General features: G+C 38.1%; 1 protein-coding gene across 6 annotated transcripts in view; it reads right to left on the bottom strand.

The window, feature by feature from the left end:
• ARID1B (AT-rich interaction domain 1B) overlaps window positions 1-24,795 on the bottom strand; it is a 323,744-nt gene that overhangs the window by 281,929 nt on the left and 17,020 nt on the right. For all 6 annotated transcript variants that reach the window (XM_066315514.1, XM_066315519.1, XM_066315515.1 and 3 more), the window contains exon 2: window positions 9,137-9,331. In XM_066315514.1, the coding sequence (XP_066171611.1) occupies window positions 9,137-9,331 (195 nt within the window). The remainder of the gene's footprint in view (window positions 1-9,136; window positions 9,332-24,795) is intronic.

Below are 24,795 nucleotides of genomic sequence, written 5' to 3'. Positions count from 1 at the left end.
AGAGACAGCAGAGGTAGCAGTGGAGTTTCTGAGGTGGGACAGAAGTAGCTAAAAGCAGAGGTCCTTGCTGAGCAGCCCTGCTTGCTTTGTCCATGCACAGGCTCAGTCTGCTCTCTGCAGACTCTGAGGTGTTTGTTTCTATTAAGCACCAGGTACTGAGCACAAAACAGAGAGACAGTCCTGTGGAAAGAGCAATGTGGTCCTGCTCACCTCTCCTGTAAAGCACACCTTTGCCAATATGGCCTGTAAAGCACACATGTATATAGACTCCAGATAACTAATGTTTCTTCTATGATGTTTTTATTCTTTCTTATTTTGATTGGACTCTGGTCTCAAAAGACAAGTTATATGACATTTCACCAAGAAATACACAGAAACTCTTCATCACTGTTCTATGAAAGAAACTAACAAGCAAGTGCAATTTATCCCTTTGATGTACATACCCAAACTAAATCCACTTACTTTCCTAAAGGTGCATTTGGATATAAGATTCAAATATGATTTCTAATAATGTCCAATCACTGAATTGTTTATTCCCTGTTATATGTCTTGCTCTTACACTCAAAAGCAAAAAGCATCACTAAGAAAAAATATTCAGAAGAGAAGGAAAACAGTGGAGTGCACAAAGAAACAAAACAGACACCAATTTTCTCCTTGGTACTCTTTCACAACCCCCAAAGACTTTGTAAGATTCAGAGATGAAATACATTATCAGCGAGGATGCAAGCATTTAACACATTTTTTTCTATTTTAGGCAAAGCAATGAACAAGTACCAGAAGTACCCAAAAACGGTGTCACCCAAGGTAGCAGAAGAATAAAAGCCTACAGAGATTGCATGAGCTGTAGATTTGAGTTATTCCTTAAGTTCTTAAATCTCTTTCATCCATACTGAAAAACAGCAAAACATCAAAAGATTAAAGTACATACATTAGGATTTTTAGATGTGCCCAGTTATAACAGTTGTAAAGAACAATGCAATATACAAACAAACACAAAAAAATTATCTGCAGAGAATTAAAACAGTCTCAAACATAGTTAAGATTATTTTTTTAAGATTTTATAACTCATCTACTCCCACAAAAAGTCTTAATGTTCTACGTGATAAAACATGCAAAACTGAACAGGTTACTGAACTGGCTTGAATTGTACTGCATGGAGCCCATGTCATTTAAGACTGACTAGATAAAAAAGGTATGGAAAATAGTTTTGGTTTTTTGCAGTACTAGCTCTCCCACTGTAATTTTTGCACAAGTGTTGCTGAAGTTAAATTTAATATAAATCTTAGTCTATAAAAAGAAAGTTGGTGCTAGCAATAGGACTCCAATCTTGAACTAATGAAACAACAGATATTTTTTAAATGGCCTATTGTTCCAAGAAGAAAACTACCTGACTCTGTCCCAGGGTGACCGAAGTGAAGGGTACTGACCTGTCTCATTGTGAAATTCTCTTCAATTGACTTAGCAGATTAATTCTGCCTACCCTGATATCAACTAAAGACAAGTCACCCAACCTCAGCTATGTTAACCCAACCCTGAAGTGAAATTGGAGTTCCAATGAAGTCACAGCAAATTTCCCACTGATTTTCCCTTATCTTCAGCCTTATTTTCAGCTGTGGGAAACACACTCCCTATTTTGAAAAAAGCATACTCTATTGCCTCCCTTGCTTCCTTTGAGCAAGTCCAAATTTACAGACAAATGATAGCATCTCCTGAGAAACTCATAGCATGATTTTAAAAAAATAGAAAAAAAAATAACTGAGTTCCCTCAGGAATATTGGGAAATACAATTACAATATGGTTAAAAAATAATATAGTATATGCATGATGGATCAGGACATAATTTCAACCATTTGAGTGTCAATTATTCTTTGATTAATATTATCAACAAAAAACTACTATGACTCTAATATTAAGAGTAACAGTCAATTATTCCTCACCTACACTTTAAAACCCTCCTGGCACAGTCGTTATATGGCAGCTGTTGAACAGAGTAATGCAGTGGCCTTTTCTTAAAGCAAGATGCTTATTTTACTTCAAATGTAAATAAACTCATGTCTCCTGCTGCCATGTAAAATGAGCTGCTTGTAAGTAAATGATTTTGTACCTTCCTAGTGAAGCAGCACACAGCTGTGTTCTCCACTCCTGATCACCAAAATCTTTTTCCTGCCCAACTCAGTGCAAACTGACAGTTAATTCTGCCAGCAAACCAAGCTCCCAATAACAAAGTAACTGCTGCTTCTTTTAACAACAACCTTTTTCAGAACACCAACACAGAGGGCTTGCATGTTTTCCTCTTTCGTGCCCCCACTTTCAAGCATAACAACAAATGTGATTACAGCTACTAAGTATTCCAGCTGAATGACAATCATTTAGCAGTAGCAAAATACATTTCATTTGTCATCGTACATTGATCATTCTCGTGCACTTTCTGTAGAAATGCTGTCTGCCTCTTGCTCCAATTTGGATGTAAAAATTAGCATTTACTGAACATCATTACATGGTAATTCAACAAATAAAAATGTTGACCCAGTCTCATTTCTGAGCCATCTCTCACCAGCGGAAAGATCACTTCTTTTCCCTTTTCAACCCATATTATTTTCTGTGCTGTTTTAAAGAATGATGGAAGCTACTGAAATGTTTCTATTTACCATAATAATGCAATTCCGTTACTTTAGGGATTTTCTTTGGTAAACAATCTCAGATGACCAGCATTAAGATGAAGAGCTAAACTATCATAAGGACCAGAAACTTATGTTGAATTTGATTCTGTGATTATCTGTAATCTGTGCTCACCTCCCTCTATAGAGTGAATTACACTCAATAGAAGGGATAATTCTAAAGGAGACAATAGAACATAAAGCCTTATCCTGCCATGAACTAAAGTAGCAGCCTTTTTTTCAATTTAGTCAATGAGGCTTAGTATATCCAAAAGAAAGAACCATGCTAAACATTTTCCTACAGTCTGCACAAGCACAGTACTTAGCATTTTCCTAAATCTGAAATTTAAAAATCCCATTTCTTTACATGACAAAGAGCAGCAACTTTTCTTTGCAATTATTAACACTTGACTATCAAAAGACCCATTCTTAAAGATGACCTTACATGAAAGACAACTAGCTATGACTTCTTGTCCCTTTTTCTGGTTCAAAGTTTACATTCTCCAGGAAGCAGCAGTTCTACTGACTTTACTCATTTTTTTTTTTCCTAGAGGTTTACAGAAGTCCAAGAGAACAGTAAATCTATCGTTCAATTAAAATGTTACTGAGGAATTATTTTAATTGAAAGTATTTATGCTTTTTACAGAACAGGAAGTTGGGAAAAATAATCCTTTAGAATTTCAACATTTCTGCTTTCCATAGGTAGCAGAAATGTTCAACAAGTAGGTCCATAATTGGCTAGTGACCGCTCCAAATAAATGCGCAGTGAAAAAAGCAAACCAAAATAAATTAAATAAGCAAACAAAAACCCAGATATAACACACACGCACACCAAAAAAGCCATACCAAAACCGAAAGAAAAACAAATGCCCCCCAAACCCCCAAGCTAAAGCAAACAAAAATCTGGAAAAATGTACTTCTGAAGCACATGCTGATCAAAGCTCCACACTCCCTTCTTATGTGTGTGCATCAAATGGATCTATCAGTCTTTAAGAAAAAGCAACACATCTCAATATTTTGTCCTCTGCTGGTTGTTTTTGAGATTCAATCACATTGATTCATTCTCTGTTCCTGCAAAATAAATAGGCTAAGAACTGAAAATGTGCTTATTTTCAGCATCTGCTCTCTTTAACAAGACTGACATCAATTGTGCTAACACCTACTTAAGAAGGAAAAACTGCAACGCATTTAGTATAATCTAGGTGGTGAGGGCAATTATACACACAGAGGACCAAATAGGTAATCACTTGACCAGTGCTTGCTGTATGTATACACAGCATTTTAAGTTAATGGTTCAGAGCAAAATATGACAGTCTCACTTTCTTGGCATACTTCAATCTTTCAGAACTAAAATGACTTCAGAAACTAATGCACACAATCAGCCAACCAGTAGTAAACGTGTGTTTGCTAGCTTTAAAACTCTACCTGCCAAGCCAACAGCCAACTGATTTCCTTGGCATAAACTTGGCATTTCCAACCTGGGACATTACCCAATACGGGAACTGTAAACCCTTTCTTAAATGATGTAATCATGCTGCTGCTGCTGTAGTTCTGGTTTACTTGCAGTTTCCATTACAATAAATCCTTGCTACATATTCCTAGAGGTTTTACAATGTTTTTTCCCCTTTAAAAAAAAAAGAAGTTACTCCACATTGAAACTTGCCATATAAGACAACAACAGGCATATTTTCATTACACCTCAAAATAATCTGTACATGAAAAAGGTGAAAACAGAATTAGTACTTCTCTGACTATCTCCAGTGTCCTCACTGTTTTAAGAATAAAACTGATTTAGTTTTGAATTCTGCAAATCAAGAACATAAAAAAAAGTTAATGGGACATGTGTTGAGCACCCTTTCATCTCACAGTATTTCTATAGCAACAACAACAACAAAAAAATTAAAAAAAGGAGAAAGAAGAGAAAGAACAGACCAAAGCTCAGGCCCCATAACTTGTCTTGCAGCAAGCAGGTTCAAGACACTAAGGCAACTGCATGATCAGTACTGAAATGTTCCATTTTAAACAGCTACTAGGAATGGCTGTTGTACATATCCATGTACATATGCATGCAAATATCTTTCATAAAGAATTTACTATGCATTATAGCAACACGATCCTGTTTACACAATAAGTTGTTGTTCCAGTCCATCAAGTACACAAGGAATTTTAATGCAGGCTAAAAAAAAATCAATTAGGCAATGATCATCTGATTAAACAGGCACATCACACCATTCAATTCTTTCAAACATATTCATAAATCCAAGCCTTCAAACTTTGATGAAAACTTTCAAACCTGTAAGTGAATATTTCAAGTATATGATTTTTAAGCTTAATGAAAATCATCACAAAATAAAATACTGCATGTTATTATCATGAAAAAGCAACACCACTGGTGAAAAAAAAGCCCGTTCTTTTGACCGGTATTCTGTGTTTTATTTTTAGCAAAAATGTCTTTACAAAGGAGCAGAAGGTACTCCTACAGCACACAGCACTAAAACACTTTCAGACGGCAACCGAACTAAAGGAAGAAGGGACCAATCATGGCATCATCACTTGCTTGACTGAGGTCCAAAAAGGGTGTGAGGCAAAAAAGATGTTAAATGAAAAGCAAATTACCATCTTTATAATCAGATTTTATTACTCAGACAGTATTTCACTCATAGAGAGATGTATTGCAAAATCAAACCAAAATAAAAAAAGTTTTCAGATGCTAGCTATCCCTGCATATTAGGATTTTCAATTTTGGCATAATCTCTTTGTAATTCCAAGTGCTATCTAAGAAATTAGAAACTGAAAGTTAAATCTGTAAGAGTATTATTCTGTTTTTTGGTTTTACACACATTCCCTGGGTAAGGAGTGCTAATAATCCAAAAAACTACATTCACTCCATGCAAACCAGGAGAGAGAGTTCATGAGATTATGAGATAGCAGTATGAAGACTTACATGCAAAAACAGCATTTTAAAGCCTTGTTGAAACTTCTGTTTCTTTCATGAAGACTGACATAAGCACAGGTCATCTTGCCCCCAGCTTTGCCTTGCCTTCCTCCCACCTCTCCTTCAATATAAATATTCCTAACAATATATATTCCTAACAATATAAAAATCTCTAAGCAATTAATTTTCCATATTAATGCATCCTGGGAAAAGATAAGCCAAGTCTGCAATCCTATAAATTAAGCATATGACTCTTTTTGTATCACCTTCCTTTCTCATACCTTCCCTTTTATACAAGTGTCAAACCAATCCAAATGCTTTATATGTTTATTTGACTCACACTGAGTTAACTGTACATGCCCTTAAAATTTTACAAAATGCTGCAGCACTTTCCAAACTGCTTAGCACTTTTCCCCAGGAGGCTATCACCCATCTTCACATGACAAATCTGTATCTCTCTTGTTAACTTTCAGAAGATAAAGCAAAAATCTCAGGTTACCATTACTTTTATCACAATTGACCTGCCTTTCCTATATGGCCATTGATATATCTAGACCCTTTATCTTTAGCAGTATTAGTGTAAAGAGATTGCCTGGATTTCAAATTGTGCCCCTTATGTAAGGCTCAGTGTGTTTTGCTGGAACTCATCATGGATAACTCATCAGAGATGAGCTCCAAACTCACTAAGGGACCTGCTTTCTCTCTTTAGTCCTTTGCAGAATATATCTCACGCCTTCCATAGCCACTTGAACATCCTGCAGTTTCCACACAGAACTTTAATAGAATTTAGGGGTTTATTTGCACCTTCTTGTTTGGTGCCAAGCACGCCTAGACCAAACAGCAGTTGTAAGACAACGTCTGTAGCATTTCATAGATACCCTTTTTAAAAGTGGTTAGCAGGCTGTGCTTGACACCCATGCTGCAGATACGTAGGCTGACTGTACCTGATAACATTTCATCTTTTTCATCCTCTTTAATCTTTTAGTGCTTATGCCAGAGGCCTCCCTTCCTGAGAGAGAGCTCTTCCACCTCTGGGCTGCAGGCTGGAACACACTATTCTCTGCTGCAATATGACACAGACCTAGGCATCTAGGCAATTATCTTCAATTCTACCACTTTCATTAATTTTAGCTCAATCTTTAGGGTGTTGTTTTTCATCTTTATTTCTTCATTTGCAACATCCTGTAGCAGAGCCTGGAAGTTAAAATCTGTCAAGTCCCGTAGTTCTAACCTCAAGCCACAACACTTGCTGACAAAGAGCCAGACTTAACATTTCAAGGTCTTCTTCAAGATTCAAATATCTTCACAGTTTAACAAAAAGCCTTCTTGTTTCATCCAAGGAAACAGAGCTGACACCCTCAGCTATCTTTGGGCAACAGCAAACTATAACTTAAAATAAGAACAATCTCTCCCATTGATGCTTCCCACCCTTCCTACAGTGTGCCACTTCCACCCTCATAATCCATCTACTCAATGCTATCTCTGCACAGTACTTAAATCTGAGCACGGTATGTGTTTAAGGCCCAGTATTTTTTAACCAATCAAGTTTTTGGAAGTGCCTTGTGCTTTTGACAAATTCAGTATGACACTGTAAGGCAGCCCAATTTCCAGAAAGTGCTGAGATTCGTCTTCTGAAACTTCCAGCAATATTATATATTTTTTATATATATATAATCACTAAAGTAGGTACGTGCTACACAGTTTTAATAAGTGTAGCTAGGCTCTCCTTATTTAATATTCATGTCACAGGAGTAAAAATCCAGCCAGGAATCAAACTGTGGCATCCTGTGCCAAAGACAACTTACCACTCAGCTGGTAAGTTGGCAATTCAATTTACAAACCTGCATTCCTGCATTTTAATCCTTTGTAGAAAGGTGGTAATATACGAGCAATAGAAAAAGAACTGGATTCAGATCATTAGAGGTTCACAAACCAAACACACGAAGCTTTGGAGGCCGTCCAAAACAAAATCATGCCTAGGTGGTGGTGATGTCCGTTCAATAAAACCTCAATGTCATAATTATCCTGTCCCTCTCTCCCCGAAGAGCTCTGGGGCTCGGGCCGGCCGCGAGGAGACGGATGGGGCCGGCAGCCAACGGCGCTGCCGGGTCACTGCCGGATGACGGGTGATTGACAATTACCCAGCAATTAGCAAGTGCACTGAAAATCCAACACTCATCTCGCCTAACACAGAATAACCCATCTTTAAATTAAAAATGGGCTTGAATAACTTTGCTTTGGTTACAGGTACACAAAGAAAAATAAAGCCTCCGTTATTCAATTTCTCCTCCCTTTTCCAAATGACAAAATGCTTTGCTGCGTGAATCTAGCAACCAAACGTACTGTTTGGCATTTCTAAACTAAACAATCTCTTCCTTATCAGTCAGTATCTATTTAACAACAGAAAAGAATAAAAATTAAGACTTGTACTAATGACACTATAATATATTCGAAACTATTATTTAAGTAACTGCCCGATTAACATCTTGTCCCACTGGATAGGTAGTAAGAATTGGACAGGCACCTATGTGCCAGGAGTCCAAAATTTTATTTTATTTTCTATATTTAACAATAAATGACAGTTAAAAAAGCTAATTTGTGACTGATCAGATGTACAAAACAAATGCTCTTTCCCATTAATTATCAAGTTACTAATCTGTTGTGCTCACAATGCAGTGCAGAGCTCTCACTGCCTACCTACACTCACATCCCTAACTAAAAAAAAAAAGAAAAAAACATAGCAAAACATTAACTTCTTGATAACCTCTGTTTATCTCCCCTCTTGAAAACTGCTGTATTTTTCCTTAGTACATGGTATGCACATTGAGATTGACCTTCTTAAAAAGGGTAGGAAAAAAGCACAAGAGGTCTCCATCAACAGTGAAATCCAAGTAGACAAAAAGGAGATCCTTACCTTTCTATGTACTCTGATAAATTTAAAAAAATCCTGACTTTAAAGAGCTGGCAAAAAAAAAATAGGAAAAACTGAAAAGCTACGGACTCCTATCAAAATGAGGAGAAAAAAGAAAACCAACCACCACAACAACAAACAGCTGAAATAAATATGTAACACTTTTTGTATGCACTGGACTACACTAGCCTTGATGTACTGATGTCAGCTCTAGCTTTTCATCTTACATTTAAGTGTATGTAAGCCAGAGAGAAAGAGAACATAAAAACTCCTAAAAACCCAAGAACAAAATAGCAACGACAGCAAAGAAAAGAACGAAAAAATATGTAAGGCTAAGTGGTGTCAACTGGAAAAAAAAAAAAGGAGAAAACTCATGGCATTTGACATACTTCTCTCTCTCCAGAAAGATGCCAGCAACAAACTAAATCCTGTTCGAACTGTAAGGGATTTCAGAAAACGATCACACTGTGAACATAATTTATTTCGTTTTAAAACCGTCCTTCATCCTCCTTCTCCACAAGAAATACTTATTCCTGAGGTTTTTCTCTTGCACCCTCTGTACGACTGGAATGTCAGAGTGGAAGAGAAAGAGAGGAGGGAAACCAAAGCAACCCAGAAAAATCCTCCACAAACCTGTTGCTGTGGATACTGCATTCCTCCCATGGCTGCCGGGGCTCGGCCCTGCATTCCCACGGGATAGCGCTGGGGGCCGGGAGGGCCGTAGGACTGCCCGGGGTAGGGGCTGCTCTGCTGTGCCTGAGAGTGAGGGTTATTGCCCATGCCGTACAGCTGCGGCCTCTTCATCACCATCGGATCCATCGGACTGCCCTGGTGGCAAACACAAGCAAAGGAATATTTAAGACATGCAAAGAAAAAGGTCAGAATCGTCATGCTCACTGCGGGCAAATTATATGTGTGTTTTCTCAACGCTTTATACATCAAATATTGACTCGATGTACGAACTGGCAAAGTACCATACCCTAGGTTCTCTGTTTAATTAGATGAGGTTTTGAATACTAAGTTCGGGACTTCCATTCCATTTAAAACAAATATTTTGCACTAAAACTTGAGGCTGTCTGTTACCTTTACAGATAGAAAGCAGAAGAACTGCCCAAAATATTTCAGCTTAAGAAATAAATAAATATACTGCTGCACACTGATTAGCATCACTGACCTTAACATTAAAACAAAAATTAAATAAAAACATAAACATAAATCAAGAGAGAAGCAAACAATGGACGAGCCATTTAACCTTGAGAAAATGTCTGTTCTCTCACATCAAAAAAAAAGAGAAACTGGAAAGAAAAGAAAGTTTCCAAGGAGTGCAGTGCATACAGAGCACTGCATTTCAGCATTTTCCTGTTGCTTTCGTGCACACTAATAATAAGTTTCCAAATCAAAAAGCAAGTCATAACCCGTATTTTACATGAAAGTTTATTTGCCTCCTTAACAGACCTCAGAAAATCTAAACTGCAACCAGTGATGGAGGGGGAAGGGAGGTAAGGGAGGGAAGTTTTATTTTTAGATTTTTTTGGCAGCACTTACCAAGCCCTGTAACAGTTTCAGGACAGGTGTCAACCATTGTGTAGTATTACGCTCATGTTTTATTACTGAGAACCAACTGAACCAGAAAAAATACCATACTTTGTGAAGTTCAGTCCTGTATTGTTAATATGACAGCCATTTTTTAATCCCTGAGTTCTGGTTAGAGTCATAGAAGAACGTGGGGAGAAGCTTTCAAAATGCCTATCACAATCTCATCTTCATGAAAGTGGCACATATCCCCTCTCCAGCTCCCCCCCACCAAAAAAAGACCTATTAATTCACCCAGCAAACCCACCTCCCCATCAGGGGCAAGATTCCCTCCTGCAGCACATTGTGCACATTTTCCTGCAACATACTGCTGAACAGTTTAATTTTCAAATTTCCTATGTAATAATATGGCTTCTTCGAATCCTTTCTGGCTCTTATATTCTGCTGTAATAGTTATGATGAAAATAACTAACATTTCCCACTCTCTTTCCTGTTTCTTCTCATCACTGCTGTTTGTACTATTAACATACTACTTTTTTTTTTGTTCCTATCCAAAATATGCCCTTTCCAAAGTAGTCACTGCTTAATGAACTATAATTCTTTCCTTACCGCAAATAAAATCCATCAAAGCTCATTTTTTTCCCCTAGCTGTCTTTACCAATACTAGTTTTCCAGGAATGTCACCCCAAACTAATAAAGTATTCTGAATATGGGCACAACTACACCTGAGGAGATGGAAATGATAACCTCCTCCTCCCATGACAACTCCATTCACTTCAGAAGAGGACCACTCTTTTTTGCTACCACAGCAAACTCCACATTGACTGCTAATTTTGGGCAAGTATTACTCAGCAATTTCCCCTTTATTGTTTGCCTGCTCTGTAGCCAGATGAGAAGTTTCTAATTTTTGCCACTAAATGTCCCTGGGTAATTTACTATTTATATTTAATACTTTTCAAAATCAATAGTTCCTCAACCACTTCAGATCACCTGATCCACAACAACATTCTCAGTTTTGAGGGTTTTTTAGGCCATCATGCACTCTCACCACAGTTTAAACAAACACACAAAGGCTAAGCAGATGAACTATAGATTCCTTCTTACAGGGTCCCAGGAGACAACTTACATTTCCTCCTATAGACCACAATACTTCATCTATGTTTATTTCTGTGTTTTAATGTTCTGCGCATCACCTGTCATCTTCTCAAACATAAATCCTTATTCAAAGCAAGTCCTGAGCTTCCTCCATTAGATTCCCATGAAGCCAAACAGCACTTTTCATTGCTAACATCTTCTGTTTCAGGGTATAATTTCCATGTCTCATCTCCAATAACCACATTTACTTAAACTCATGTTTAATTAATTTTAAATGTAGTATTTTCTTCTCTGCATCCAATTCTTAAATATAAACAATGCAGGTAGCTACACAGCTAAAACAATCTGACATTTTCCATTATTAAGACTACTTTCAGGTGCAGACAAACTTTGCCAAACTTCTAGCATTTAGGCTGAAATTTTCCAGGGCATATGTATGCCTGAGGCTGAGATTCTCTGGAAAATTCAGCAGAAATAGTTCAGCTATGTCTTAGAATGAGGTCACAGAAAAATACATGGTTTATGTTCTCACATAAAACACTTGAAAATACTTCTTGAATACCATGCTTTGAGGCAGAGAATTTTAATTTCCCAGGGTGACACTGGACATTCATGAAAGGCAAGGCATGTGCCCCTGTCAGAGAGAGCACCTGAATGTCACCAGACTGGGAGCACAGGAGGAATAAACAAGAGCACATGAGGGGCAGGGCAAGACTTCTTCAGAGGAGTTACAAAGTGTATAGAGGCTGCCTTGAATTTGCCAGACAAAGAAACAGGGACAATGAGTTAAAAAAGCAATGGAGACAGAAGTGAGCCAGAAAGAATCGAAGGGGAGAGGAGGAAACAAGGTCAGGAGGTGACATGGATACAGGCCAAAGAGTCTCCGTCCTTTGGACTAGTGACCTCCAAGCAGCGGAGCTTCTGTGTGTGCACTGGGAAAGTGAGCCTCACTGCCAGTGCATCCTTCCTTCCCTCCTTCTCACCAGCCTGCCATCACTACACTTCTCCATGTTCTCTCCAGGTGAGCCACTCTTTCCCTCAGGTGATATCCCTCCAATTCAGAAAGGTGGAGGGATGAAGAGCCTCAGATATTGCTATAAATCCAGTCACCAGGGGCTGCAGTGTCTCACACAACACTGGAATCGAGGGGGCTGTGGTCACTGGGAAGCAAGGGACCTGGACATACTCAGAACTTATTGTGAACACTGCAAGTCAAGAATCAGGACCAGGGACTGGAGACACTTGAATATGAGAGGGCTAGACTGAGAGCAGTGACTGTGCCTGGACAAATTACTGGGACATCCACAGGGACCCAACCTAGCTCTCAGTGTCGCCTGTTCCCTCCTCCCTCCAAAGATCCCAGGGAAAGAACAAGCAGTAGAGTGTTCTATGAACTCTAGGGTTGGAGAAGAGACTTGGTGAGGAAACATTTCTCATTCTATACACTGGTCGGTCTTTGGGGGGAGGGGGGGGTGGCAAGTCACCACTGCTGTTCTTGACTCTATTCAGATTAGATCCCAACCCTCTATTGTGGTGCAGCTAAAGGTGAAGACATCTACCAGTGACTCAGTGGCTGTCAACACATTTCTGCGAGGCAAAACAAAACCAAAGACCCAGCTCTCCCCCAGGCTTAAGAAAGATTATTACTGCAGAAGCTGAGAGCTCTTGGAATTAAGTTTGCCCTTGCAACATTAAGCATGTCTCCTTCACAGATATAGCTGTCTTAAAACCAGTCACACTTCAAACCTCACAGGCAGCAGATGTGCCCGCTCCAGATATCCACCCAGCACAGGTGGGCGAAGGGGCAGCGTGAGCTATAGGAGCAGGGCCTTCACTTACCATATGGGTAGTGAGTGAAGGAGACAATTGTCTTACCATTTAAAGTAGCTGTGTGCTGCTCAGCAGAAATGGACTCTACCTCTGCATCTGTCACACTTTGTCATTAAACCAAAAAAATTTCAAAATTTACCAGCTGAATGCATCCTGACTTGAAATCATGGGGCTTAAATTGCAGGAAATGCTGCCTATCTACAGCTGCACAGCTTTTGAATCTGATGATCGATGTACTCTGAAAAGCCTTTCCAGAAACTGTGTGTTTCAAAAAATTCAACCTACAGGCATGAAAACCAGGCCAAACTTCCTACAATGCCTCAGTTTCCCTTGTGTAAAAACAAAAAAAAGGGAAAAAAATCCAACCCCAAAAATGAACAAAAAAGCCCCATCATTTTTTCAGCACTGAACAAATTTTAGAATTTAGTACATCCATGATCAATACCACTGAAAACTCTCTAACAAAAAGACAAATTTTGTCTTCAGAACAGTGTATGGTGAGAAAGACCTGGAGCCACACACTTAACCGGAAGAAAAAAGAGCTGCTCATCAAGTACTGCTCCCCCTACAGTGAAGGTAAAAATTTCAATGTAACTTTTTCCAGCATGCACAGTTTTTAGCTTTATCATTCTTGTAGACTTTCTGATGTCATTCTTATAGCAAGACTTTCTCTCATTCATGATATTTTGAAAACTTATTTAAAGTTGTTAATTGAGACATACATATTATAATCTTACCTAAAGTTTCCTTCAACATTTATTAAGGTCCAACATTTTCTTTAACATCAGTTTCAACAGTTTACAAAGACAACTTTCCAGTGACAGGATGACTATGAGAAGTAGCAACCTCTTTATGTCACAGGGATCATAACCCAACCCCTCTACAAGTGCTCTCTAAAATTTACCAAAAATGACAGCATTGCTCTAACTGCATCACATTCCTCTAAAACCCAGACTGCATGTTTTACTAGTAGTAATCAACATCCATTTGTTTTTTTCCTGCCTTTACAGAACAGTTCAATTTTTCTCTAGTGCTATTTTACTCCTAATACACACATTATCATTTGCCAGTTTATCTAGTGTTTGCTCATGATATTTTTACCACCATATTCTTCCAGGCAAGCCTAGATGGATTATGCCTTTTGCTTCTGATTCTGCACCTCCTCTTTATTTCTGCACTTCATTAAAACTTTGAGTAGATCTGCAGTTCCTCAAAATACCTCAGCCTTGTTCTTTCCTTCAGTCCACAGAAATACTATAATTTATAACCCCTTTATTATAGTGCCTATCTGGTGTCAGTATCAGATTCATTTGCACATGTACTATGATGCTTTGTGAGAACAGAGCATTTCACAAGAGTTCCTGCCTATTATGTGCTTCATGAGCACCTTAAAACACCCAGTGGAAGGTTTGCTTATGATTTTAATAGGGCCAAGGTTTAATTCCCAGTCTTTAGATTGACAATACAACCACTAGAGTAGGACACTGAAAAAGCCTACACTACCTACAAATAGTAACTGACAAACTTTTCCTCTTAACTGCTCCTTTCTTCAATGTTTTGTGTAAAAGAATACATAAACTTGACATTCCTTCTATATGCAGAAGTGAAGAAATTAATATTCTACACCCACTTGTAAACCCAGTATCAACCACCACTTCTGCTCTCCTCCCATCCAAAACAATCAAATAAATCACCTCACCCTGAAGTACCTTGAGATTCAATTTTTCCTTTTCTAAAGTGAGAGAAAAATACACTACCATTTTCTTTAGTAATTTCACCAGTGTTTTCCCAGTTACCTCATCTACACTCAGATCTGAGGCAGCTTGCACAAGAGAATAACTTGAGAAGCAGTCTGACCAAAACTAGCTCTTACTTTTAAGGCATTACTGATGTTATGCACACATTATATCTATATATCTCTATATATATATCTGCTATTAAGTTATCAAGTAGTGTTTCACTTCTAACAACAAAATGTTTATTTGAATGATATTTATGAATATGAACAACATCAATCACTGTCCCAAAATATAACTAACATTTCCATTTAAAGATACCACAAAGACGCCCCCACCACTGAAATCTCACGACAGGGAGGAGTGGGAGACTCTTTAATAAGGTCACAATGGGATTTAGATGTGAATCCCATTCAGGTAGTGCTCTCTTCTACAAGGCAGACAGAGCAATTGACTAGAAGACAAGAGTATTTACATGAGAGATGTAACTACTTTTCAAGTGAAAGTGTGCTTCTTTGTTTGTTTAAACACAAAAAATTTGAAAGAGGCATTGGTTTGGCTGACAACAGCAAACAGTCATTTAAAGCAACTATAAGCCACAGAGCACCCCAAGTAATGCTCCATCATTTGTGCCTCCAACAAAACAACATGAACTCAACACTCTCAAGTAGGCTTCCCCTCAAACTCCCAGAGCTATGAATACAATAACTCTTTGTTTATCCATTGATCTGCAGCCAAAGCTTCTGTCTCCATATTAAAAAAAAAAAGGGGGAGGGGAAAAAAAGAAGAGAAAACCCATCACTGTATAGAAACCAAAACCTTATTATAAATAAGGACAGCTGACAATCAGTTACCAACATTCCAAGGAACACAGGCATGGAGCTCTCAACTCTATGTCAGACACCAAGTCACAAATTTATCACTAAAGATAATCAGAAGTATTCACTATAATACAATGACACAGCTGGCATGAGGATGGAACTGCAGAAAAGATAATCCACTTCTAGATAATGTCATCATTTGTATGAACATGTACAAGGACGCTTCAGCCAACATTTTTACGTGACAAAAGAGGGACTATCAAAACAACTCTCATCACATGTTTCAATATCCACTTAAGAAAGTTGCAAGCAACTATTTAAGAAGTATGAATGTATAGGATTAAATTCAGACATTAATAATATAGTCTGAGAGGTGGCTAGCAAACACACCTCCTATTTTTTTGAAATAGGAAATCTACTGTCTGTTTTAGTAAAATTTTAATTTAAAAAGGCAGTTGCACAAACACAGTAAGTAATAAGCAAAAAACAAAAAGCTGAGTTCAACATAAACCTATGATGAAAGAAAATCCAGTAAATGAAGAAGCATACACTAGCAGAGTTTTAAACATAAATAGCCATTTTCCTTGTCTTAAAGGCTCTGCATACTGTCTGATTTCAGCTGCAGGGAGACATCAAAAAGATTATTTCCCACTCAAAACAGAAAGTAATAATTAACAAGGCAAAAGAAAGAAAAAAAAAATCAAAGCTATGCCCCACAAAGAATCAACTACTACTTGCCTAGAATATTTACAAATAATTTATACAAGCAACTATATCTGCAGGGTGAGGAAGAACACACTGGTTTTCAGCCTTCTTCTGAGTCCTCTTTAAAATATACCACCCAAAAACTGTAAAGTCTGTGTATCAGCCATTCTCTGTTTATAATTTTGCATATAAATAAAACTAAACAACAACTAAAAGAACAAATCACAACAAACATAGCAAGAAATGAAACCTGTTTTTAATGAAGTGTACATAACTAACCTCTTCAGTTGCCACTACAAGTGCATGCAAAGGTTAAGACAATATCGAGAAGCAATTATACACATTAACAGAGCTGATGGCCAAAACAATCCTAGGTTTCTAACAAGTTCACATGGATATATAGCTCAGAACGGCTGCCCGTCGCTAGCTACTGACATTGCTAGCTACTGACAGCTAATAGGTTACCCTCAAGTCAGCTTCATGTGTGTCATCTGTCCTCATCACACCTAAACATTTAGTCTTCTGTAACCCACTTTCCAAATACCAAACTTCTTCCAAGAAGTACTCAGGAATTATAGATAGGAATCTCATCTTTAGATTTGTTTTCTCCAACTTGGAGAAATTGGCCCCTACAAAGAAGACCACTATTCTTTAGGCATGCAGAAGCTCTGCTCCTCTCGTCAACAAGTTTGCAGCAATTTCTAGGGCAGCAGGATTGAGGGGTTCTTTAAAATGCCTTCTAGCAAACTTATCTGTGACTGTACAACAAGTCACTCATTCCAGCTGCTTCTCCTATGCGCTCCCAGATCGTGACCACGCTTTGGCTACTTCCATCCACAGTCCAGTCTGAACTTAGAACTGTCTGTATTGGATGGTTTTGCACCAATACAACAGCTTTGGCACTGGAGCATGGTCAGACACCATCAGAGCTCCCCGAGTCTGGCATTTCTATTGTCAAAAGAGCAACTCCCAGCAGGAGAGCAAGGCAGACAGCAAGGGAAATAGTAACCTAAAGTTCTCAGGCTAGATTTACCAGCACATGCCTCAAAGCATTAAGGCCTCCTCAGTAGCCAAGGCTCTGTCCCAACACGGAAGAGAAAATCCATTCATAAACCCAGAAAACTAAGTTTAAAAAAGCAAATCCCCACCCAGAATACCAGTTCCTTCTATTTTGTCTGGCAATGAGGTTCTCAGCTTCCTAGACAAGTAAACACCTTCACTCACTGTGCATGGCTGCCATCTGGAACTCAGAAAAAAAAATTCCCTTACCTACTTTGTACAGCTCTTACACAAACACGGCGTTAGATGGACAGAAAAGGATGTACTAAAAATAGTGTCTGTCAGCCAAGGAATAGAGCACTGCCCTGAGTGGAACGAGGGGAGCTCTGCGGGAAGGCTGCCCGCAGAGAAGTATTGCAGTAAGAGGGGGAAAATGCACAACGTCCTAAATATAAGTGACCGGGAATGGGGGGACAGATATAAATGGAAAAAAATCCCACATTCACTTTAAATTTTAAAGAAAAAAAATTCTAAACTTAATATTCAAGTGGATCTGAATACACTTTTTCAACTACTTTGCTTTACTCACAGAAATAAAATTAAGAGTTAGATGTATTTAATTGCTGGAGAGAAAACACTAGATGAGAAAATGACATTGTGGACACTGGAGATGACAGAGTACCCACAAAATGTATAACCAATCACATCTAGGTCACAAGCCAAAAGTATATACAGTTAGCTGCAGATTTTTTCCACTCCCAGCGATATATATAGTTCTGTATTAACACACACACACACACAAAGGTATGCTGGTCATATATCCTCAGCATTTATGGCAAATTATTAATCAAGTCCCACCTGAAACAATTTGTTAAATTGATTTTAATCACTGGGCCTCTCATGTGAAGCTTTGTATAATCAGCATTTCATTTACAAAATTAATTGCCTGATTGATTCTCAAGAGGCAGTAGCTGTCATTACACTGCTGTCATAACTTTTGAGTAGGGGTGTCACAACACTGAATTCTGACAGTATGAAGAGCACTGCTATTTAAAAAATGAGGGCGGGGAGGTAGGGGGGAAACAAATACAGTGATTTCACAGAATTGCTCTTTAGCCCGATAGAATGTTAAAACCATTTCCCAGCAGTTTCAGCCAGCCTCCCCGTTTTCCATTCATTGAATAACACGCTACTCAGCTATTCAGTATCTTTTCTTAGAGGCAGGTTCATTTAATTCAATTTTATCATAGTTGCGGTTGCATAAAATGAGTTTGTTGTTGAATATACAAAAGATTTAATCACAGGCCGCTCTTGAGGTTATTTGCAGAGCAAAGTTTGACTTTCAAACACATGGAACTTTTTTCCACATCCTAAACCTTCTGGAGAGCTATTTTCAATAAGATTTTTTTTTTTTGGCCGCTGTTTTTAAACAAAGCAAAACAAACCGTAACTTTACAGAACTTATCTAGGAGCTCCTTTAGAAAGCTTTTTTTTCTCCTCTTGTCTTTTAAGCTGTATATAAGCCTTGGAGGCCTGCCAGAGTTGGAAGCAAAGCTCCTATATTTGCTGTAGTTACTGCTATACCCATCGCTACTATATTCTCGGAAAAGACCGGTGCTCTGGAGAGGCGGCGCAGGCCAGTGGTTAGGGCACTGAGTCATGAGACAGGACTTCTATTCCTGGCTCAGCAGCTGACCTGATATGCAAACATGAGCACAACACTTCACCTTCCTGTGACTGGGTTTTCACTCTCATAACAACAAGTGTTACATGCACTTTTAACAAGGGAAGAGACATGAGGACTTTGGGGAGACTGATGTCAGTTATTAGGCAACAAGAAACAGGACTAGGAGTTGGGAAGGGTAGGCTAAGGGAGGAAAAACCCCCAAACCTCTAGAAGATGTTGAAAAGGAGAACAGGCTGCAACAAGGTACTCTAAACTTTCAGAAACCTACATTCCAAAGAAAAAAGGTCCCTGGAAGCATCTTAAAAAGAAGGAGAAAAAAAAAAAAAACCCAACAAAAAAACAAAAAACCAGACAACAACAAAAAACGCCAAAACTTTTAATTTCTGCTGCTAGATCACTTGGAACAGTATTAATGCTTTCGAAAAAGATCACCTATTTCTAAGACAAGCCCAAAAATAAGTCCCTCAATTGCCCAAATTCAACCTTATACGCTAGATTCCATCATGTGCTCATGAATGAAGCAAATGTAAAATATCTAGGCCATGTTCTGAGATTACACTATTACAAAAAAAAAGCAAATGACAACTCTTCAAAAACTGAATTATACTTACTCCTGGTATTTATAATTGACCTTACCAGAGCAATTCCAGAATAAATCAGAGTCCAGGTAACACCAGAACCTAGCAGATACTCTAGATAAGAGAGCCCCTTTTCTCTTACTACCCCCCAGTTCTTACTCTCATCCCTAACTACCGTCAAATACCTCTCTGCAAAGTGCTCTGCCACTTGAGTGGCGTTATGCAATTTTCTTCCCTTTTTGCAGGTGTCTGAGTACATGATGAATAAAACTGGGGAGGAGGGGAGCAGACATGGACAGGGGGACACCAAAACAAACATAATTGACAAAATTGATAGGTTACTGAAATAAAGATGCATAGAAAAGTAAAAGAATAGAAAACTTCACCAAGCAAACAAAAGCAATTTGTTTGTTTCCTTTTTCATAGCCGTAACATTGGAAATTCAACTAAGGGAGATTCAGAAGGTTCTGTCCACACTGAGAAATAGTTGCCAGAGTTTTAAGCTATATCCTTCTGCCACACCAGCAACAGTTCAGAAACAGGTAAGAATCACCCTACTTTCAACAATGGATAGTAGACTGGGACACTAAAAAGCAGTGTAAAGCACTGATTTTCTGCATCTGTTGGTTTCTAGCTTCCTAGTAGGTAGTTTACTGATTCATCTAGCATTTTCTCTTTTCAAGCCTAACTTTTTTTTTCTTTTTTAATAGGTAAAAAATGGTCTTAATTAAGATAAGGAAACAGAGGAAAGCCCCTAGCTAGAGCCAATATATGCAGAATTCCTAAAAGGATATATTTAGCATCAGCGTAATTGGAAAGCAAACTTAGCTCTATAACAGAAGCCCTGTCACTCCTTCAACTGCCAAGAAACTTCTCTTGTAACATATTTTCTATATTAAAACTGCTTCCTGTAGAGGCTGAAAAAACTTGGTTGCAAATAGTGTAAAATTTTAAGCTACCTGGAAACAAACCAGTTCATCTTTTTTTACCATCATTCCATAATGATCTCTGTATCACAGTGGCTGAACATGGCAAAAATAAAGCGTCCCAGTTAAGAGACATACCAGCAGCGTCAGCTCAGCCCAAGGGTCCACTACGAACAGACAATGAATCTGGAGCTACACATCCATATCGTGGAGCTGGAGCAATAGAATTTTGGTGAGTACCTGCCTGTGATTATTTTGCATATATAATGACCTTTCTCATCAACACAGACACTGTCAGCAACATGGAACTAACTTCCTGGGCAGGAGCAAAACAAAAATTCACGAGTAACAGGTGATTTAAAGCATTAGAAAATGGGGGGGGGGGGGGGGGGGGGGGGGAAAGTCAACAGTTGAAATAAAAATTAAAATCAACCACCAGAACAAATTACCGTTATGAGTAGGACGTTTCATTATTGATTGAAAAGATTTAATAGTTAAGTTATAAATTAGAAGAAACAGTAAACTGAGGATTGAAACCCTTGTATCACTCAAGAGAACAATGTGACTAGAAACCATGAATCCACACACATGCCTACATTCACTCCTGCTCTATTGTATAATGTAACTGATTCCCAAGTATCATTTTCGAATTCTGATTAGGTCTTACAAAATTCTTGTTTATTAAACTGCTTTCTTTAGGCATTCATAGCTGCTAATTTGTTTCCAACTAAATCATGTATCATCTGGAAAAGACTACATTGCAACAGCAAAACAACACTCCTGAGATTGCACTTCATCTGGATTTTAGAATTAAAAGGACAAAGACCAGAGGAGTTGTAAATTTCACTTTGAAGGTGGTGGTGGTAACACCCTGCAAGTAATTCTAGAAATACTAGTGAACCTAGCATGTAGCAGCTGTACTGAAACAAACATAGCAAGTAAAATACTCAAAGTATTAAAGGATCCATTCATCTTTAAATTTTAATTTCTACAATTAAAAAAATGATCAACATACATGTATTTATACAAATATTTTGAAAGCAAAATAACTTTCTATTATAATTTAAAAGTTACGGTGATTTAAAAATAATCATCTCTAATTCCCACATGTTTTAAACAAACTTAAAATTTTGCAGAAATTTGGGACTGACTTCCGAAGACCTTTAGAGAAATTACCTCCAAAAAACATATCTCAGTGTTAATACAAAGTTCACTGTGGCTCACACAGGGTCAGAAAAACCAGACCTGGGTTTAAGCCAGGTCAAATTCTGGCTTACTCTAGAGCCTTCACCTATATCTCTAAACTGGCAGAGATCACTAAGTCTTCATAACTCTTCTTGCAATCACAACAAATGAGACAAATTCTTCAACAAATCCTGGCAGTCTATGAACCACCCTACAGCACCTCAGCTCAAGCACATGCATACAATACACACAGAGGTAAGTGCAGAAATGAAGTAGCATTAATCATGACTATGAACACCTCTGCAACAAATCATATAGAATGTTCAGAATTAAATGCATAGTTTTAGTATAACTGCTATCCAGAACTCTCAGTTTCTATAAACAGAACACATGTGTTTTCAATGCATGATCATAATTTTCTTTTAATATCACACCATTTAAAATTAAATTAAAAATCAGCATGTGAAGCATATCTGGTCTGAGAAATATGAAAGCAGGAAAGCTGATCCACTTCTTCAGTATTTCTCATCAAAAAAAATTTATTTAACAGGAAACCTGATTATGCCGTATTCATACAACTGCCTTCCCTCTCTCCCGCAGCAGAAACCATCATATTTTCAAATTCTCTCTGCCTGAAAACTCTTGGCTTCTTCCCACTTCTATACCCACCTCTTATTTCCCAGTTCTTAAGAGAGCCCACATCAGCTGTCATGCAAAAACACCAACACAGCTTTCTAAACGCACTTCAAAGAAACTTCTTTATTTGTTAGAGGATCTTCAGGATTAATGAGCCCCCTTTGGGCACAACCCAAAACAGAGTATTCCCACCTTCCTAAAATCACTAAATCTAAAACAGAAGTAAAATTAACAATCAGATTAGACTGGAAGGAAAGAGAAGGGAATCACGACCTTCATGAACACCAAAGCAGTACAGGTACAAGCACAGGCAATCTTTTCTGTAAGTCTGAGTAAACTATATCTGGGGACAACAGCCATTTGAGTATATTTACATCTAAACCTTCTCCAAGGTGGCAGCTTACATCAGCACCTTCCTGCAGCTGTTGAGGGCTCAAGACAGTTCACACAGTGAAAATCACTTGGCCTAGTCAGAAGAGGTCATTTAGTAGCAAAGACAGATGTTTCTCAGCTGACATAACCAAAAGGCAAAATGAAGAAAACAAATCCAGACTCATTTAAGCAACAAGGTATCAGCAACTCCAATTTCAGATATTGTTCAATTTAGGAAGATGCTATTCATCTGACATCCATTTGCAACCTTCAGTTTAGATTAAAGAGCTGCAGATACCACACATAAAATTCTGAAACATACATTCCCTTTATTCTTCAAAAAAAATAAATCTTTACTTAAGGCGACACTGTTCACTTCATATCTAACCTGACATTTCAGCTAAACCCAGCTCTTCTGCTGAGTACTATCAATTCCTGAACACATTCTTCCCCTTCTCACTTCTACACTCCTACCCACAGTTGTTTCTCTTTTTTCTGCTCAGCTCTTTCATGCAAAAAGAAATTGAATAAAAAAAAAAGGAAAACTGAAACTGATTACACACCAGAAATACTGTCAAGTATGAAAATGAAATGCTACACATTTTTAAACTAAACTGCTCAATGCCAAAGAAGAGGAGACACTGGTTACAAAGCCAACACAGAAAAATAATCATTTCAGGAAGAAATACACCTGAACAAGAGAGAGCCAGATAAAATTGAAATGGGATATTACACTCAAAAATACACAAACACTGTTAGACTATTTTGACAGAAACACAGACTTCCCAAAAAACAGAAGTAACTCAGAAACTTGAAATAATCCTGAAGGAATCCATATATCCTCTCACACCAATTCTTATGTAAAGTTCAGCTTGCACAAAGCTTCGGGGAGAGAAGGGGAAAGAGTAAGTATAAATAACACTTTTTTGCTCAGTCTGTTACTACTACAAGACAGATAAACATCTGGCATGAATGTTAGGTCTGCCTTACCCTGTCTCAGAGCTGACAGATAGATTAAATGACCTCTTGATGTCACTTCAAGTCCTGCTCTTCTATGATTTGCAGGTTATTACATCACCACTATTTTATTATACAGTTTCTCCCATTTCTGCAATTTTTCATTTCAAGTCATACTCAATTTCTAGCAAAACTAGACCACATGGACGTTACAACACTACAAACATACTAGATACATTGATAAGGGAAAGTTAAGGGAATAATAAGAGGTATGTATTTCAAACCAGTCTTTTCAGAAGGAGTAAAAAAGATACAAAAGAAAAACTGTTTTTAAGTCATTTATGTTGATATTTACAGAAACTCGAAAACACTGTAAAAAAAGTTTACATGTTCCTAGTTTTGAGGAGGTGTGAATGTAAGGATGAGGTGAGGTATGTTCTAAGCAGCAAAGGAGATCTGGGGAGAAGAGAACCAGAGAAGACAGCGAACTTCAAAGGACCATCCATGTGAATACCTCTCTCTAGGGACGTACCTGTAACTGAAGCAGGCAAGGGACATCACCCACGCCAAACATACCTTCTACACACCATCACCCTTCTGACTACACTGCATACCAAAAGGGCTCCTGCACCTTCCCCTTCCTCTGAATCCAATTTGAGTTGCTCCTTGCACAACTTGTGCCTAGCAAGTCAATTATGGTTCTGTCTTCTGTAAAGATCTATAAATTCCAGCAAATTTCCAAACGATTCACATTTTTGGATGCAGTTTTTTCAACTTCATCAAGGAAGCTTCTTTCTGTGATCCATGGAGATACATGCAATTAGAGACATAGCACAACAAAACTCAAGGAATAATGAGAAACAACAGACAAAAAGTGTCCAACACAGAACTCATTACACAGCCACACACTATTCCACCTGTTGTGCCGTACACCAGATACTGGTAAAATCCCGGGGGGGTTGTGGAAATGCAGATATATCCAAGCAGCTAGGAACACGAATCCCTTTTCATATCCCATTGTTATCCACAACCCAGGAAGCTGTTAATTGGCCTAAGTAATTGGTTTAAATACCCAAGTCCCATTATAAAAATATACTATAAAAATGCTTAGACACTTATCACAACCAAGAAATTCTTAACTAAAGTTCAAAGCTGAAAAGGCACAAGGGACTTGTCTACACTGAAGTAAAAAAATGCATAATTATACCAATATAACTGTCTCATTGTGGAAA

The sequence above is a fragment of the Sylvia atricapilla genome, chromosome 3 (genome assembly GCF_009819655.1).
Source record: "Sylvia atricapilla isolate bSylAtr1 chromosome 3, bSylAtr1.pri, whole genome shotgun sequence".
NCBI classification, from domain to species: domain Eukaryota; kingdom Metazoa; phylum Chordata; class Aves; order Passeriformes; family Sylviidae; genus Sylvia; species Sylvia atricapilla.
This window is presented reverse-complemented; position numbering and strand designations above follow the sequence as displayed.